Raw genomic sequence first — 17,096 nt, forward strand, 5'->3', positions numbered from 1 at the left:
TGACGAATCCAGCCCCACCATCAACAATATAGAAATTTTTGCTGGAAGAAAAACAACTCAGAATGTTAAGCCTGATTCTAGTGAATTGCTTGACAGTAGTGACTCAGATAATGATCTACCTCCAGTGCTAACTCCACGAAGTATGCCTCCTTCTAGTCACAAAATTGAATCGCAGAGCAGAGCAGATTCAAAAAATGAACCACATGCTCAGTCTCAGAGCTCTATTCAGAGTAATTTTGCTAATCAGGCCTTATCCCCTATAGACGGGGTAAATGTTTCTAACTATGTACCCTATCAGATGGAAGAATTAGATCGGTTTAAAAGATCATGTAAAGAAAATGGGCCAAAATCGCCATACAGTGTGGAGTTATTAAGACTTTGGAGTCATAACTCATCTTGGACTTTGTATGATTTTAAAAGAATCGCTGAAATATGCCTGTCGTCTAAACAGCGAACTGAATGGGAAATGTACTATTCAGAAGGCGTAAAAGCTAAATTATATAGTCCGGATGGTATGAAAAAGCAAGTGGCAGGTGTTACTCTATCGTATGAATTATTGATGGCAGAAAATCAATTTGCAAATATTCAGACACAAGCAGCTTTACCTAAGGAAATCTTAAATTTAATCAGGGAGATTGCATTGTCAGCATGGGAAAAAATTGATTCTAACAGCATTGGTAGAGGAAACTTTTTAAAAATTACCCAAGGCCCTTATGAGTCATTTGCAGAGTTTGTAGGTAAGATTAAAGATGCTCTGAAGTTACAGGTGGAAGATGAGGAGATTAGAAACTTCCTAGTAAAATCTGTGGCCTATCATAATGCAAATTCAGCCTGTAGATTAGTATTGAATACATTAAATGAAAAGTCAGATCTGAATGATTACCTTTATGCCTGCCGGAATGTCTATGTGGAACCCCAACCCCCACCCCACTCAGACTCAGTACAAACCTTCCCAGTTACCAAGGGAACAATGTCTTACTCCCCCCGGGGACAGAACACTTTCCAGAAACCAGGTCTTTGCCCAAAATGCAAAAGGGGTCGCCACTGGGCGAAAGATTGCAGATCCAGAAACCTCATTAATAATAACCTAAGTAGAGGTTTCAACACAGTCCCCAGGAGGCAAATCGCCTGCTACCATTGTGGAAAACAGGGACATATCAAAAGAAATTGTCGTCTCCTTATAAATTCAGCTCCCCAAGAACACACATACAAGATGCAGGGAAACGCCCACAGGGCCTCCCCCCAGGCCCTTCCAAATCAGGGGCAAAGTTCACAGACAATAATCCTTCCAAGCCCAGCCCAAGAAAATTCATCACGATAAGGGAATTAACCCACTCTACTTCAGGGAGTGCCGGATTAGACATATTATGCCCAGAGGACATTACAATTTACCCAGGAGCATGCCCTTACATGTTAGAAACTGGCATTGTAGGCCCGCCACCCCCAGATACCATGGGTTTGATTCTTGGCAGAAGTTCCCTCAACATAAAGGGTATATCAGTAATCACTGGTGTCATTGACTCAGATTCCATGGGAGAAATCATTGTAGTTATTACTGTACCAGTTACATGGACCTTTAAAAAAGGAGAAGCGATTGCCCAGATAGTAATAGTGCCTTATGTCAAATTTGGGACTTCAGATAAGACTAGAATTGGAGGTTTTGGAAGCACAGATCCGGGTGCTGCTCAAAACCCAATCGTGGCTCTGGTTACTAAATGTAAAGATGAACACCCAATGATCAAACTTCACTTGGAAGGCAAACCCTTTGATGGAATGATAGATACGGGTGCTCAGGTTACCGTAATTTCTGATAAAGAATGGCCAGAAAATTGGCCTCTTCAGGAAATCCCGTATTCCCTAGAAGGAATAGGAGGCCTGAGTTCCTGTCTGTTGAGTACGAGGACTATACTATTTTACGGCCCAGAAAATCAAAAAGCAATAATCAGACCTCACGTGGGCCCATTTTCACCATCCCTGTGGGGCCGTGACCTACACAAACAGTGGAAAGCAGAATTCCACATCCCATTAGCTCCAGAAGAGTCCGAACCTTCTTTTGATTTAAAAACCCAAAATTTTTAGTGGGGGCCACTACCGTAAAAACACCAGCACCAATAAAAATAAAATGGAAATCTGATGAACCAATTTGGACAGGTCAGTGGCCCCTTAAAACTGATAAATTAAAGGTGCTGACAGAATTAGTGGAGGAACAGCTAAGTTTAGGACATATTGAACCATCTTTTTCTCAATGGAATTCACCTATATTCACTATAAAAAAGAAATCCGGTAAATGGAGACTTTTGATGGATCTTAGAGCTATAAATTTATCCATGATACCTATGGGCAAATTGCAGACTGGTTTACCATCACCTGTAGTTATTCCAAAGGAATGGCCACTAATTATAATTGATCTGAAAGACTGCTTCTACCATATTCCTATCCACCCAGATGATAAAAAACGTTTTGCATTCTCAGTTCCTTCTCTCAATAATACCCATCCCTGCAGACGTTTCCAATGGACTGTTCTCCCCCAAGGCATGCTGAATTCCCCAACCATGTGTCAGTTTTTTGTAGATAAGGTTTTGAGCCCTGCTCGTGAAAAATTTCCTCAAGCCATGATATTTCATTATACAGATGATATCTTGCTCACAATGAACAACGAAACAGATTTACAGGAATTATACTCTTATGTTACTGACTGTTTACAAACATCAGGACTGAAAATAGCTTTAGAAAAAATACAGATAATGCCACCGTATCAATATTTGGGTTTTATTTTGGACCGGACGTCTATACGTCCACAAAAATTTTCTATCAAAAAAGAAAACCTCAGAACGCTTAATGATTTTCAGAGACTTTTAGGTGACGTAAATTGGCTCCGCCCTGCACTAGGAATCCCAAATGCAGAGTTATCTAATCTGTTTAAAACGTTGGAGGGTGATCCTGCTTTAGATAGCCCGAGAAATTTAACAACAGCTGCAAAAAATGAATTGGACATCTTCTTGAGCAGATTACAAAAATCGTTTCTCTCAAGATTCATCCCAGGAGAAAAGGTATTACTGTTAATCTTCCCTACTATAGAAACCCCCACAGGGGCCTTGATGCAACAGTCAGGACCTTTGGAATGGGTGTATTTACATAACAAACAACCTCGCTCAGTTGTCCCCTACTTACAACTGATTTCAGAGATTATTATCAAGGCAAGACTCAGATCTATATCTTTACTAGGTTTTGATCCAGATATAATAGTTTTGCCAGTACCAAAAAAGGAAATTGAGTCAATATTGCCAATTAATGAATCTCTACAAAGGGCCCTCTCAGATTTCACAGGAGAAATATCCTCCCATTATCCAGCAGGAAAAATTTGGGACTTTTTAAAGAAAACTCAGTTTGTTATTTCTTCAATTGTTCGGGATTCCCCTATTCCCAATGCCAAGGTTTTTTACATTGATGGATCCCAAAATGGAAAAGGAGGAATAACTGGAGACAACATTAATATGACCATAGATACCAAATATAAATCTGCACAGAAAGTTGAATTAGCAACGTTAATTTACCTATTAGAAAATGTATCTGAAGCCATGAATATAGTTTCTGATTCTTTGTATGTGGTAAATTTATGTCATGTGATAGCCACTGCATCCCTTAATGCTAATAACCCGATCATACAGGACTTACTTAAACAATTACAGCAGCTTCTTCAAAAACGAACTGAGCCCATCTTCATCACACATATTAGAGCCCACTCAGGTCTTCCAGGACCTATGGCTCAAGGAAATAAAACTGCTGACTTGCTAGCAATGCCTATATTTAAATCACCTATAGAGGAACATTCAGCCCTACACACAAATGCTCGCCGTTTACATGTGAATTACCAAATTCCATGGAGGCAAGCTAGAGAAATCGTAGAAAACTGCAACGTATGTGCACCGTTAACAAAAAAGACTCACATAGCAGGAGCAAACCCAAGAGGCTTACAGTCTAACGAACTTTGGCAAATGGATATAACTCAAACAGATTTATTTCCAAGGAAACCTTATCTTCATGTTGTGGTGGACACTTATTCTCGGTTTATGTGGGCAATTCCCATGTCTTCTCAAAAATCTAAGGCTGCTTGTAGTTTTCTTTTACAATGTTTCTCTGTGATGGGTATTCCATATTCTATAAAAACTGATAATGGGCCAGCCTATGTTAGCAAAACTTTTGAATTTTTTTGTAAGGAATGGCAGATAAGACATCTCAGAGGAATTCCTTACAATTGTAGGGGACAGGCCATTGTAGAAAGGACTCACAGAACCTTAAAAACTCAATTGCAAAAAAATAGAAAAAGAGGTTTACCACCAACGGATTTGCTGTCTTTGACTCTTATCACACTAAATTACTTTAACTTACCCCAAGGGGAAAGCTACACTGCAGCGGAAAGACATTTTAAAGAAGATATTCAGAGACAAGAAACAACCCATAAACCTATTTGGATCAAGGAGGATGAAAAATGGATAGCTGGCTATCTTCTCCTAAGAGGAAGGGGTTATGCCTATGTTTCTATAAATGATGACCCTCCCAAAAAATTTTGGGTTCCATTACGTCTTGTTAGAAATCGGGCTAGCACAAATGATCAGGTTCAGACTACAAACTCCCCTTCAGAGAAAAAACAGAATACTTCAGACACTAACAGCAGTAATATTACTAAGGTCTCTGGGGCAGGGAACGATTTAGCTGTCACACACCATACAATGAGTGAGACAGATGGTAGTGATAAACCCTTACACTCCGAGATGCAAAAGGAAAGACAGGAACCTGTCTTAACTGGGCTCCAAAATATAGGAAACTCTTGCTACATGAACTCAATATTGCAATGCTTGTATAATATTTCAGACTTAACTCAGTATTTTTATAAAGATCATTATAAAAAGGATATTAACAAGAAAAATCCGATGGGGCATGAAGGTAAATTAGCCGAAGAATTTGGTCGGCTCATCAAAACCATGGGAAATGGATTTCATAGATATATTAACCCTGAAAGCTTCAAAGTAACAATTGGTTTACTTAATGACCAGTTTGCTGGACACAATCAGCAGGATCCTCACGAACTACTGATGTTCCTAATAGAGGGATTACATCAGGACTTGCTTACTGTAAATCTAATGACAGACAAAACTACACATCTCATGGGAAATGAAAATTATGAACAATTTAGTCCAGAACACCAAAAGGCTCATAAATCTATTATTTATGATCTCTTTCAAGGACAATTCAAATCTATACTCCAGTGTCTCACTTGCCACCAAAAGTCTGAGGTTTATGAGACATTTGTTCATTTGTCTTTGGCTGTTACATCTACAGATAAATGTACATTACAGGAATGCCTCTCTGAATTTTTTAAAGAAGAAGAATTAAGAAATGACAACAAAGTTCTGTGCAACAGTTGCAAAAATAGAAGGGATTTTTCAAAGAAAACGTACTTATGGAAACTGCCACCAGTACTTATAATACACTTGAAACGTTTTGCTTTTGATGGCAAACAAATAAAAAAATTGCATACTTATGTAGATTTTCCTTTAGAAGACCTCAATTTAGAGGAATTCACTTCAGAGAATAAAAGCAAGATTAAGAAATACAACTTATCATCGGTGTCAAACCATTATGGTAAAGTTCACTATGGACACTGTACTTCATACTGTAAAATTGCTGCAAAACAACACTGGATCAATTTTGATGACAAGAAGATCAAAAAAGTCCCTAATACATTGGTGAAATCCACAGCAGCATACATACTGTTTTATATTTCTTAGAGATCTACAATGAACACCAGATAATCATTTTACTTCCTTATCAGTTGCTATTAATGCTCTAGGATTCTTTCCACAGGCATGATCAATGAATATAGATTGAAAATCATGAATCCCCAATGTGTTTCCTTGTAGGATGGATTTATGTCTTAATTTCATTATTGCTCTAGGTCTTAGTTAATCATGAAATTTTACAAATTAATTTAGTCAAGGTTCACCTGAAAGAGAAATTTCTCATCATATTAATGTTGTTTTTCTTTCTAGGTATACTCATTTAACGACTTTCACTCTTTTTATTTTAACATCATTGCTTTATTTCCCTCAATTTAGGTTTTAAGACGCTTACATAATGATAATTTTAGGTGGACTTTCTTCACAGTGCTTCTTGCCTATGATTGATTATCATAAAGTTACTGTTATACAATAACTTTGTATATATACTGATATACACGTATAGTAGAGTTGTCCATGTTTGTATTATGCATGAAATTCTCTTTCAGATCTGCTAGGCAAAACCATAAAAAAAAAATTTTTTTTGTGAATTTGAAATGATTTATCTAAACAATTGCCGGCTATTACATTTTAAGGAGCTTTTAATTGATTCAGCTGAATTCTCTTTTCTTTTGCTCTATTTTGGATCCTTTCCAACAAATATTTTTTAGTATGAGTGAGTGTTATGGCCATATTTTTTGTGAAGTCTGTGTATGTATGTCTTGTTTAGTGTCTGTCTGTTCTGCATATTTTGTATATAGTTTCCTTTTTCCTAACTTTATCTTCCCCAAATTAGTCTTCCTTATCCTTCCTTCTCTCTTCCTAGTCCTTAACATTTTAATTTTCAGGATTTCACATGTGCAACCCATCTCCTTCACCCACAACTACAAGCTTCCTGATCTCGGCGGGAAGAAGAAATCCATGACTGTTGGAGTTTTACACCATATATGCTGCAAACTTGTTGGAAATGAAGCCACCTGGGATTTGTGTCACAATGTAACACCAGAGAAAAGATCCATGGACAAGACCCACAGTCTCTGGATCCCAGTTAAACTGTGCTGTCTGAATTTCTGGTTTTCCATCCACATACAAAATGCTATTGTTGACCGTTTCTACAATGGCTACCCCAAGATTGCACCAATCCCAAAGGAAATACAGAAGCCCAACCAACTTATGATGTAATGATGTAACGCTTGGGGATGCCCCAACACATGGATGACTGTACTGGCCTTCCCTCTTCATTCAGCTTGATGTTATCTCCTGTACAAGGCTTCAACCGGCTTTTCCAGACCCATCAAGTGTCTTCTGCCGGTCTTTTTGGAGTCCCAGACCCCTCATATTTACACATTGGTATTGAACTCTGTAGAAATTACATCTGTTGTTTTTCCTATAACTGTAATCCTTTGAAGTTATGTTTGGTACTACGCTTCTTTTGACTATCGTAATTAATGTTTTTCTATTTTAGTTTTTAATATTAGGAATCGATGTTGTATTACATTAAGGTTTTGCTTTCTTGACTTTAGGTTTGTGAGTTATATACTATTGTCTATAATTTCCCAAATGATATTTTTGTCTGTTCTCAGGGTTTTTTGCGTGGGCGCATCATAGGCAAAATACTAGGTTTATAGAAGGTTCCATCCATTTTGGATGGGCCCTCAAGTTGTTTATTTACACAGGGAGGGTCTCTGCCTTAAACATTTTGTTTTGGTTTGTGACTTAAGCTCCCATCTATAAATAGTCGACATCAATTTCAGACATCTTATGGACTTCAGACCGGATTAAGAACTTGGACTAAGTTCAGATATCTATTGATCATCATTGCAGTGGCTCCCCACTGTGCAGAGGGTGTATGTGCCACTTCTTCCGAAATAAAGGCCTAGTTCAATGCCCTCAAAGATGGGCTTTCTGGTCTACCTGAACTTGAATAAAAATGGAGCTGGAGAGATAGCATGGAGGCGAGGCGTTGGCCTTTCATGCAGAAGGTCATTGGTTCAAATGCCGGTATCTGCCAGGAGCGATTTCTGAACGTGGAGTCAGGAGTAACTCCTGAGCACTGCCAGGTGTGACCCAAAAACGACCACCACCACCACCTACAACAACAACAAATAAAGAAAAGGTGCTTCTTCTTGCCTGCTACACAACCTTTCTGGTGTCTCTTCGAAAGATCTATGTACGTCTTAGATTTATCTTCTCAGGAGCTTGTAGTTGATTCCTTGATACATGTTTCTGGTTTTAGACACCCTGTGCTTAGGTTAGAAGTTTTTCTTTACATTTTCCTGTGATGCGCTTATGCAAACAGCCGCTCTTTTATTATTGACTAATTTTTCTTTTAATAATTGTAGACAATATTGTTTGTTTACTAAAAACAAAAGGGGGAATTGTTGTGTATGTAAATATTTTGGGGGATTACTATGTTGCTCACCCTAATCTGATTAGGTGATTGTGCCCTACCCTAGGGTGTGACCTGGCATTCTGCCCCCACCCCAGGGTAGGACCTGATTCTGCTTCCACCATTGGTTGGTATCTGATCCCACCATTGGGTGGGACCTGACTCTGGACTATAAGAGCAAGGGTCTGTGGAAGGCGAGAGGCTTTTTGCTGGCTGGAACTGAATCGGAGTCTTTGGACTTCAGTTTTGTCCATCCGAATAAAGCAAATATTTCCACGAGCCTGATTGTCTGCGAGCTGTTTACCCGCCGTTTCACCTCAGAACCGTGGGCTAGACAGGGTGGCAGACACGTGCTCCGAGCTGGAAGAAAAGGGCCTCATTCTCCATCCCTCCATCAGTCAACCTCTTCAGGGGCTGTCCTGCTACATTCTGGGAGCAGCCAAAAGAGTCTGTGACCCACAAAGGAATCGATATTTCTCTGCGGCAGCGCCTGGTGCTCCGCAGACACACCGGCCATGACACTGAAATGCCACTCAGATCTGCTTCCTGGCTGGCATTCCAGATGAACTGGCATTAGTGAGAATTCTGTAGAATGTCAATCATTTTATATATAATGAGCTCCAGTGAACAGCATAAAGTTAAGCGAGACAATCTGTCTCCCATACATTTGAAAGCATCATTACAGGTAGCTCTCAAACTAAGGGTTTTTTTTTTTTTTCCTGGTTGCTAGGGAAAAACAGCAATTTGTATAATAAGGAAGGGATGAAAAAACAGCAAGTCTGCTGGCCTCACCAACTTGACGATTCGGTGTGCAGTTGTTAGAATTCTGAAGCCTCCAAAGAAAAGACATAAATCGCTCTCTATATATTTACAGTGATAATGACTTTTTTATATAAATATAAAAACAAAATATAAAACATTATGCAAAATTCATCTCTCTCACTCATCCCCACCTCTCGGTACTCAGGGCTTACTCCTGGCTCGACACTCAGGAATCACTCCTGAAAGTCCTAGGGGGGATCATGTATGGTGTAGGAAGTCTAACCTGGGTCAGTCGTATGCAAGGAAAATACCTTATTCATTAGACTTATCTCTCCAACTTTCCTACATTGTACCCAAGAACCAGCGCATGACAAGATAAAAAAAAGAACAACTCTTGGGGCCAGAGCAATAGCACAAATGTAAAACATTTACCTTGCATTTGGCTGACCTGGGATTGACTCATGTTGGATTCCCGGAATCCCAGATGATCCCCTGAGCTTGTCAGGAGGAATATCTGAGCCAGAGACAGGAGTAACCCTTGAGTATCACCGGGTGTGGCCCAATGAACACACACACAAACACACACACACTTTTTTAGTTTGGGTCTTCACTCAGCAGTGCTCATGGATCATTCCTAGCAGAGGTCAGGGGATTATATAAGGTGCCGTGGGCTGAATTCAGGCAAGTGCTCTCCTTGCTGGACTGTCTCTCCAGCCTTGAAATGAAATTCTTACCTGGATGAATGAATGGTATGACTGATGGTCACCACGTAGCCAGCTCCTCCGACATCTAAGTAAGGACCAGTGAGCGAAATCAGGCCCGGGTTAGCAACGGCATGCAGATACCTGGAGAGACCAGACCTTTGTGTCAGTCTAGGATGTAATAACTATCCGACACCAGAGAGGGAAAATGAGTTTATAACTCTAAAAGATCTTTATTCGAAATTGTGTCCATCCGGAGAGAAGAAACAGTGGTAGGGTGTTTACTTTGCATGCAGCCAACCCAGGATGGACCTGGGTTTAATTGCTGGCATCCCATATGGGATGAGCCTGCCAGGAGTGATTTCTGAGCACAGAGCCAGGAATAACTCCTAAGTGCCATGGTATGTGGCCCCAAAACAAAACAAACTCCCCCCAAAACCAAATTGTGCCCATATAATATGAAAATTCCCATTGTTTTTTTTCTTGAAGGGAGAAGAGTGGGTGTCCCTGCTTTGCTCAGAGAGGGGCCAGGGACACTTCTGGAGATACTCAGTCAACTGGTGACAGTTTTGTGCAAGACCCAAGGATGTAGCAATCACAGTGGGCATAGGCCAACAGAGGGTGATACCCAGTGATGCTCGGGAGGCCAAATGGTGCTGAGAATCAAACCTGGATTGAGGCATGCCCCCTACCTGCTGTTTCTCTCCCTGGCCCAATTCATTTTTTGTTTTTGAGTCATACCCGAATCATGAAATTTTATTTTATTTTTTGGTTTTTGTGCCACACCTATTGACACTCAGGGATTACTCCTGACTATACACTCAGAAATCACTCCTGGCTTAGGGGACCATATGGGACACTGGGGGATTGAACCTCAGCCCATCCTAGGTCAGACACATGCAAGGCAAATGCCTTACCACAGCACCACTGCTCCAGCCCCTAATAAAATTCTATTTTAAATAGGCACCGAGAGGCTAGGAGATAGCACAGAGTTTAGGGTGCATATCGTAACATGCATGCCTGATTTGGGTTTTGGTTTGTGGTACAGGGCCCCTGAGTCTCACTAGGGTGGTCCAGAAAATGCCCATCAACACAGGGCCTGAGCTGCAAGACATCCTTAGACATTTGCAGGGGATTCTGGTTTGGTAAGAACCACCCATGAGGTTCTTGGGCCTCTTGAATACCACCTGAGTGCCCCCCCCCCATAAGGCACTGAACTTAGTATATAGATGAGAAATAGAGAGTATTCATGTTTTAAAAGCTAAACAAAAAGAAACTAATGCATGGAAGGGAAACAAATAGAACTTGGCACATAAAAATGCTTGTTTTAGGGGCCAGAGCAATAGCAAAGCAATAGGGCGTTTGCCTTGCATGCAGTCGACCTGAGGATGAACCTGGGTTCAATTTCCAGCATCCCATATGGTCCCCCAGGCCTACCAGGGGCAATTTCTGAGCACAGAGCCAGGAGTAACCTCTGAGCACCACTGGGTATAGCCCAACCCCCTATGCTTGTTTTAGTAGATAGAATGAGTGGAGGAAATAGAACCAATCTGTTACTAAGCAGAGAAATTCAATGTTTGGGTCCTGTTGCCCTCCTGTTATACTACCTCACTGCTCTGGTTATGAAAACAAAAGTGAAAAAGTCCCCAACACCAAGGTACTTTTAATGTATGCAATGTCATTTTATTAGTAGGGTCATAGATTCATGAGCTATAACATGATAGTACAATCATGTACAGAGAAGTTCAGGTTATACTATGGGGACAATTTCTACAAGGAGAAATCAAATGTAGCCTTGAGCTTTTCAGTCTCAAATATCTTATTCTTTTTCTTTTCTTTGTGGGCCACAATGGCAGTGTTCAGGGTTTACTTTTAGCTCTGCACTCAGGGATCACTCCTGGTGAGGTGGGGGAACCAAACGGAGTACTGGGGAAGGAACCTAGGACTGCTGTATATAAGGCAAGCACCTTAACCACTGTAGTATTTCTCTTGTTCCCAGTCTCAAAAATCTCAACCTGACATTAAAAAAAAAATAATAAAGTTGTTTTCACAGAAATTATCTTCTTTAATATGACTGCCTGAAATTGCTTTATTGTACATGGTATCAAGTCTCTCCAGCATTAGGGGACATATAGTAGGGGGTGGGGGTGAGAGGGCAATCTTTGATAATGGAAGCCCTGAAAACTCACCATTGTCTCCTAGTGGGATCAAATGCTTTGTCCATGAGGGAGCCAGGGTAAATTCTGAGGACACCATTGGGCGTTGCTATGTAACGGCGGACAATGTAAGTGTTTAGACTGCTCATTTCCATCTGTGTCATCCATTCATCTGTGACGTGGCTGGTAGCCATTACTTCATTTCTGACAGAGAACTGAGAGACAAAGGGAGACATGGCAGAGATCCCTTAAGACTTGCATGAAAAGAGAGTGGACGGCTGGCAAGCCTTCCCAAAGCTCGCTTGCAGAGAAGCCAAGCCCAATGACTTCTCAGAAAATCTTTCCACAACAGATGGACATGGCCAAACTTGGTGAAAAAAAGAGAGCTGACTGAAACAGAGTTAGCAGCTGAGGGGTTTGCACAATTGTTCACCTTCTGTGTTTAAAGGGGGTGGTGGGAAGGGGGGGGGAACATTAAGTGTCAGACTTACAAACACTCACACCCCAGCTTAAACTTTTGCACTCCCAAATGTTAGCTTTTTCATCTTGTCTGACAGTCACATTTCCCCCCTTGGAGGGGGGGGGGGGGAGAAACAGACTGAGAAAGTTTCCCTGAAGTCTAAATCATAGTCCCCTTCCTCAATAACATCCTCCAAACCCCCACGGCCTCAAAGATCCAGGACTACAAAGCTCCTAATCCATCAACAGGGTCACTGCCAACACCCCCAGTATCCTCTAGGCCACACATCCTGTCTGTCTTGTTCTGTAGAGCTGGATTTACCATTTCACAAGGGCCCCGACACACTCCAGAGCCCCATTCTAGGCACCCTCTGGGGAAGGGCAGGACAGAAACATGGCTCCAGACCAGCACTCACTTTGAGGCCTGGATTGGCGATGAGGCGGGTGTTGTCACTGAGGTAGGCGGTGTAGTGTTCCACCATGCGCTTTGTCTCTGGCTGGCTGAGGTGTTCGTAGGGTGAGGAAAAGCTGCCAGCAGACAGCATGACTGTTGGACTTTCTGAAAGAGAAGAACACAAAATGGGCCTGAGATACACCAGTCTTCTCCCCTCAGGCATTCCCAGATGCTTGATGGGAAGTGCTCTTGCCCATCTGTCCTTGAGGCAGCAGCCTCAAGCCTTTCCTAAGGAAACCAAAGGACTGGGAAGACACAGTCTTAGAAAGGGGGAACAAAGGGTAACTCAACAGTGACTCAACTGTTGGTGATTCAACAGTGTCCCAGGCACTTGGTCCCATTTTGATGAACGAAAAGTCAGGTTCCTTAAACTAGGGTTTCCTCCACCTTTCTCTGACCATGGCCTCCTTCCCACTTCCCACCTTGCTTCCTTTCTCACATTGGTTGGACCCCCAGTCTTTGTTAATGACTCCCATTAATGCCATTTTCGCATGTGGACCCTGGGAATATCTTGAGTCCTCAGGCCCTGGTGCTCCCAGTAGGATTATGTGGGTGAGGTAGAGGACGGGAGGGAGCAGCCTCAGCTCTTTTGAACCATCTCGTGGGGACCCTCATTTGATTTTTGCTTCTCTCCTTAGTCCAAAAAAAGCTGCCTCAATCTCAGTTTAATGTTACAGCTGTTTCTTTTGGACCCATCAGAAGCAAAAACAGACTTTCCTGGGCCTTTGACTCCATAACTTCGTCAGGTCAGGTCATTGTTAGTTCTGTGACTATTTTCAGCATTTTTGTTAGTTCTGTGACGGTTTACAGCATTTTTGTTTCTGTTTGAGTCATATTAGTTTGCTATATTGTTTAGGTTTTAGATATACAGAGTTCAAGGATGTCTCTAGAAAGTTTCCATCCAGGAGTCAAAGACATAGTACAACTGGAAAGGTGCCTGCCTTGTATGTGACCAGTGGATTTGGTCCCCAACATTCCCTGTGCTTGCCAGAAGGAAGCCCTGAGAACCTTAAAAAAAGAAAAATAAGGAAAAGTTTCCATCTCTTGAACCATCGTCATTAGGAGAGGCCAGAATAGCTGTTTGTCATCATGGTTCCAGCAATGTCCCTGTTCATTCCCATAGTGTCTTCTGGGGCAGCCTGGGACAGCATTTACATCCTTCCTTAGAAGAGAGACTCAGGGGGCTGGAGAGATAGCATGGAGGTGTTTGCCTTGCATGCAGAAGGATGGTGGTTTGAATCCCAGCATCCCATATGGTCCCCCGAGCCTACCAGGAGTGATTTCTGAACATAGAGTCAGGAGTAACCCCTGAGCGCTGCCGGGTGTGATCCAAAAACCCAAAAAAAAAAAAAAAAAGGGAAAAGAAAAAGTCTGGCAGTTGTGGAGGGACAGGTAGAGACAGAGCAGTGGCTGCCAATGAGTGGGAAGACCAAGATAAAGCATCAGCGAGAAGCTGCCTGCTCTGTATCTATCTTTCATTCTCTATTCTTTCTCAAAACCGTATCTACAGTTCTCCCTGGGCTCTATGGCCGGTGAATTTCTACCTATTTCTCTCAGAAAAATCAGGGGCAGCTGCAGACTTCAGACCTTAGGCAGTAATAAAAGGATGTTTAGCTTCTAGCTCTCTCTTTCTCTCTCCCTGCCCACTTGAATGGTACAGCCCTGGCCGGCCACATATTAGGGTCCCTGGGTGGGTACCTCACCCCACCTGGCAGTCAGGCCCCACGGGCCCCTACAGCTTTGTGGCTCCTGCACTTGGCAGCTTACTACATGCAGCCTTGTAGCTAACTGTAGTATTCTGCAGCAGTTAAGGCACCTAACTTGCATGTGGCCAAACAGGATTTGATCCCCAGCATCCCACATAGTCCCTAGAGCACTGCCAGAAGTTAATTCCTGAGTGCAGAGCTAGGAGTAACCCCTAAGCATCATCAGGTGTGGCCTGAAAACAAAAAAATTGGGAGGGGGGTTTACAATACTATTAATAGTTTTTCAGGTACATAAATCCAATATCTCTCCTATCATCCAGGCTCTTCTAAAAGGAAATGTAGCTCTGAAGATGGTCCAGACAGGGTCCTCTTGGTCAAGCCTCTCTTCCTGACCTAAGTCCCATATCTGTGTGAAAAGATGTAAGATGACACCCAGTAATTATCTTCCTCCTTCTAATAACCTCTTCTTTTGATATGTAAAAGCCCACCTGAATTTTACTCTATCCAGCCCCACCTGGTGGGATGGCTATTGGTTTAATAAAGAAAGAGGCAGTTCTGGCTTTTGGCTCAGAGACCATGAGGCACAGTCTGGCTCCTGACTGGCTTGGTTTATTCATCTTTCGCCACTCTCCTGCTTCTTCAAACCCATCTGCCTGGGATTGGAGATATAGTGGATGGGTTGGTCTCACAACTCATAGATTTTATTTTATAGAGAGCCATGAAGGAGCCAGACCACTGGGCTCTTCAACCTATTACCTACAGCACTAGCTGAATGAACCCGAGACTGTCTGGAGTCTGGGTTGATTCTGCAAATGATTATTTTTTAATTTCAAACTTTACTTATTGATTGATTGATTGGTTTTTGGACCACTTCCAGAGGTACTCAGAGGTTACTCCTAGCTCTGCACTCAGAAATCAACCCTGGCAGGCTGGGGAACCTATATGAGATGCCAGGAATTGAACTGAGTTCCTCCTGGTGGGGGGTGCCACATGCAAGGCAAATGCCCTACCACTGTGCTATCTATCCGGTGCTGCAAATAATTTTTCAATCCAAAGCTCCACTGTAAGATCAGGCAGAGACAGAACCTTCTCCTGGAATCAATCCCTTGCTGGCCTTCCCCTCCTTCTAGTATCCTTGTTTCCTAGGAATAGCCCATCTTTATCTCCTCCCGGTATCTATGGAGTGACAAGATGTAGGCAGGCTGGGCATTTACACCCTGAACTAGTCGGATGTGCGTGGAACAGCTTTGCCAAAAAGAAGTCGAACTAATATTCCAGGTGGAAGACCTGGGGAGCCTTACCGAGGGTTGCCAGCTGTTTGAAGTGCAGGCAGGCACTGGGCTGGCCCAGGAGGTCCAAACGGTGATAGAGCAGTTTGCTGCTGGGGACAGTGTTGAGGTTCTTCAGCTGCCTGACGGGGATTTCTGGTTGTATCACCACAATGCAGAGAATAAAGGAAGTATCTTGCACCTGGGGGGCAAAAATCAATAAGGAGGATGATGAGATAACAGAAAACCTCTCTTGGCAAGGGATGACATTTTCTATTTTGGTTGCAGGAAAATGAATAGATGAAACTTAAACCTAATGAGAGCATCAGGGGAAAAAAAAAAGCCCATTGGAACATGGATACTCATCTGCTTTTGCTTTGAAAGATTAGTCTAAAGAGTATGCTTATTTTATGTTTGGGGTTGAACACTTTTTTAAAGAAAATACGTGGTGGAGCTGGAATGATAGCACAGTGGTAGGGCAAATTTCCTTGCATGCGGCTGACCCAGGTTTGATCCCCAGAATCCCATAAAGTCCACCAAGACCTACCAGAAATTACCCCTGAGCACAGAGCCAGGAGTAACCCTTGAGCACAGCTGTGTGTGGTCCAAAAACAAAACAAAAACCCAAAACACTGCATAGTGGGTTTTTGCAATGAAGGTTTTAAGAGTCAACTATATTAAAAGCCAGTTGTGAATCCAATCTCCCTAGAATCGACTTTATTCATTGTATTTCCCAACAACAGCATGTATGATTCTTGGAGCTCATCAGAATCTCAGACACCTGAAAAACACTAACCCAGTGACTGGAGAGATAGTGGAGAGATATTGCAGTAGGTAAGGTGCTTCTTTGCATATGGCTGACTTGGGTTCGATCCCTGGCATCCCATATGGTCCCCTGGGCACTGCCAGGAATGACCTCTAATTGGAAAGCTCTGAGCATCACTGGGAGTGGCACCAAAACTAAATGAAACCAAAATGAAACAAACAAAAAGAACCAAACCTACAAAGGTCATCTTGACTTAGCAGTTCAGATCAGCTGTAGCTTAATCTAATAAATTTTTATTAATGAGACCTGAGGGACTAGGAGTGATGATGCTCCCAACTAGACTAGTTGTATGATGCCAGGACCTAAGATTTTGGTGCATTTGGGCCCTGTGGTAAGGAGATTAAATAAGTCATACCAAGTTGTGCTTGAGAGCCATGTGGTACCAGGATTGAACTAGCTGCATACAAGATAAGTGTCATAATTTCTGTGTCATCTCTGGCCCTGATGTACTTTCAAATTCACCTCAATCCTAAAAATGAATGCCTAAGTAAAATTTGAAGAGAAAAAACATCACCAAAGAATCCAGAACTAAATTAAACAACTCAGAACTAGCTCCTTGATTTAAATATACAAAAAAAAAAAAAAACTTAAGTTCTCC

The 17,096-nt window shown here is 42.1% G+C and overlaps 1 protein-coding gene across 1 annotated transcript in view; it reads right to left on the reverse strand.

Moving 5' to 3' along the window:
• Positions 1–17,096, reverse strand: part of CACHD1 (cache domain containing 1) — a 253,662-nt gene that overhangs the window by 28,262 nt on the left and 208,304 nt on the right. The window contains exons 13-16 of the mRNA XM_049774383.1: positions 15,706–15,874; positions 12,661–12,803; positions 11,819–12,000; positions 9,663–9,773 (exon numbers count right to left, since the gene is read on the reverse strand). Coding sequence (XP_049630340.1) covers positions 9,663–9,773; positions 11,819–12,000; positions 12,661–12,803; positions 15,706–15,874 — 605 coding nt within the window. The remainder of the gene's footprint in view (positions 1–9,662; positions 9,774–11,818; positions 12,001–12,660; positions 12,804–15,705; positions 15,875–17,096) is intronic.

This window comes from Suncus etruscus, chromosome 6 (genome assembly GCF_024139225.1).
Source record: "Suncus etruscus isolate mSunEtr1 chromosome 6, mSunEtr1.pri.cur, whole genome shotgun sequence".
In the NCBI taxonomy this organism is placed as follows: domain Eukaryota; kingdom Metazoa; phylum Chordata; class Mammalia; order Eulipotyphla; family Soricidae; genus Suncus; species Suncus etruscus.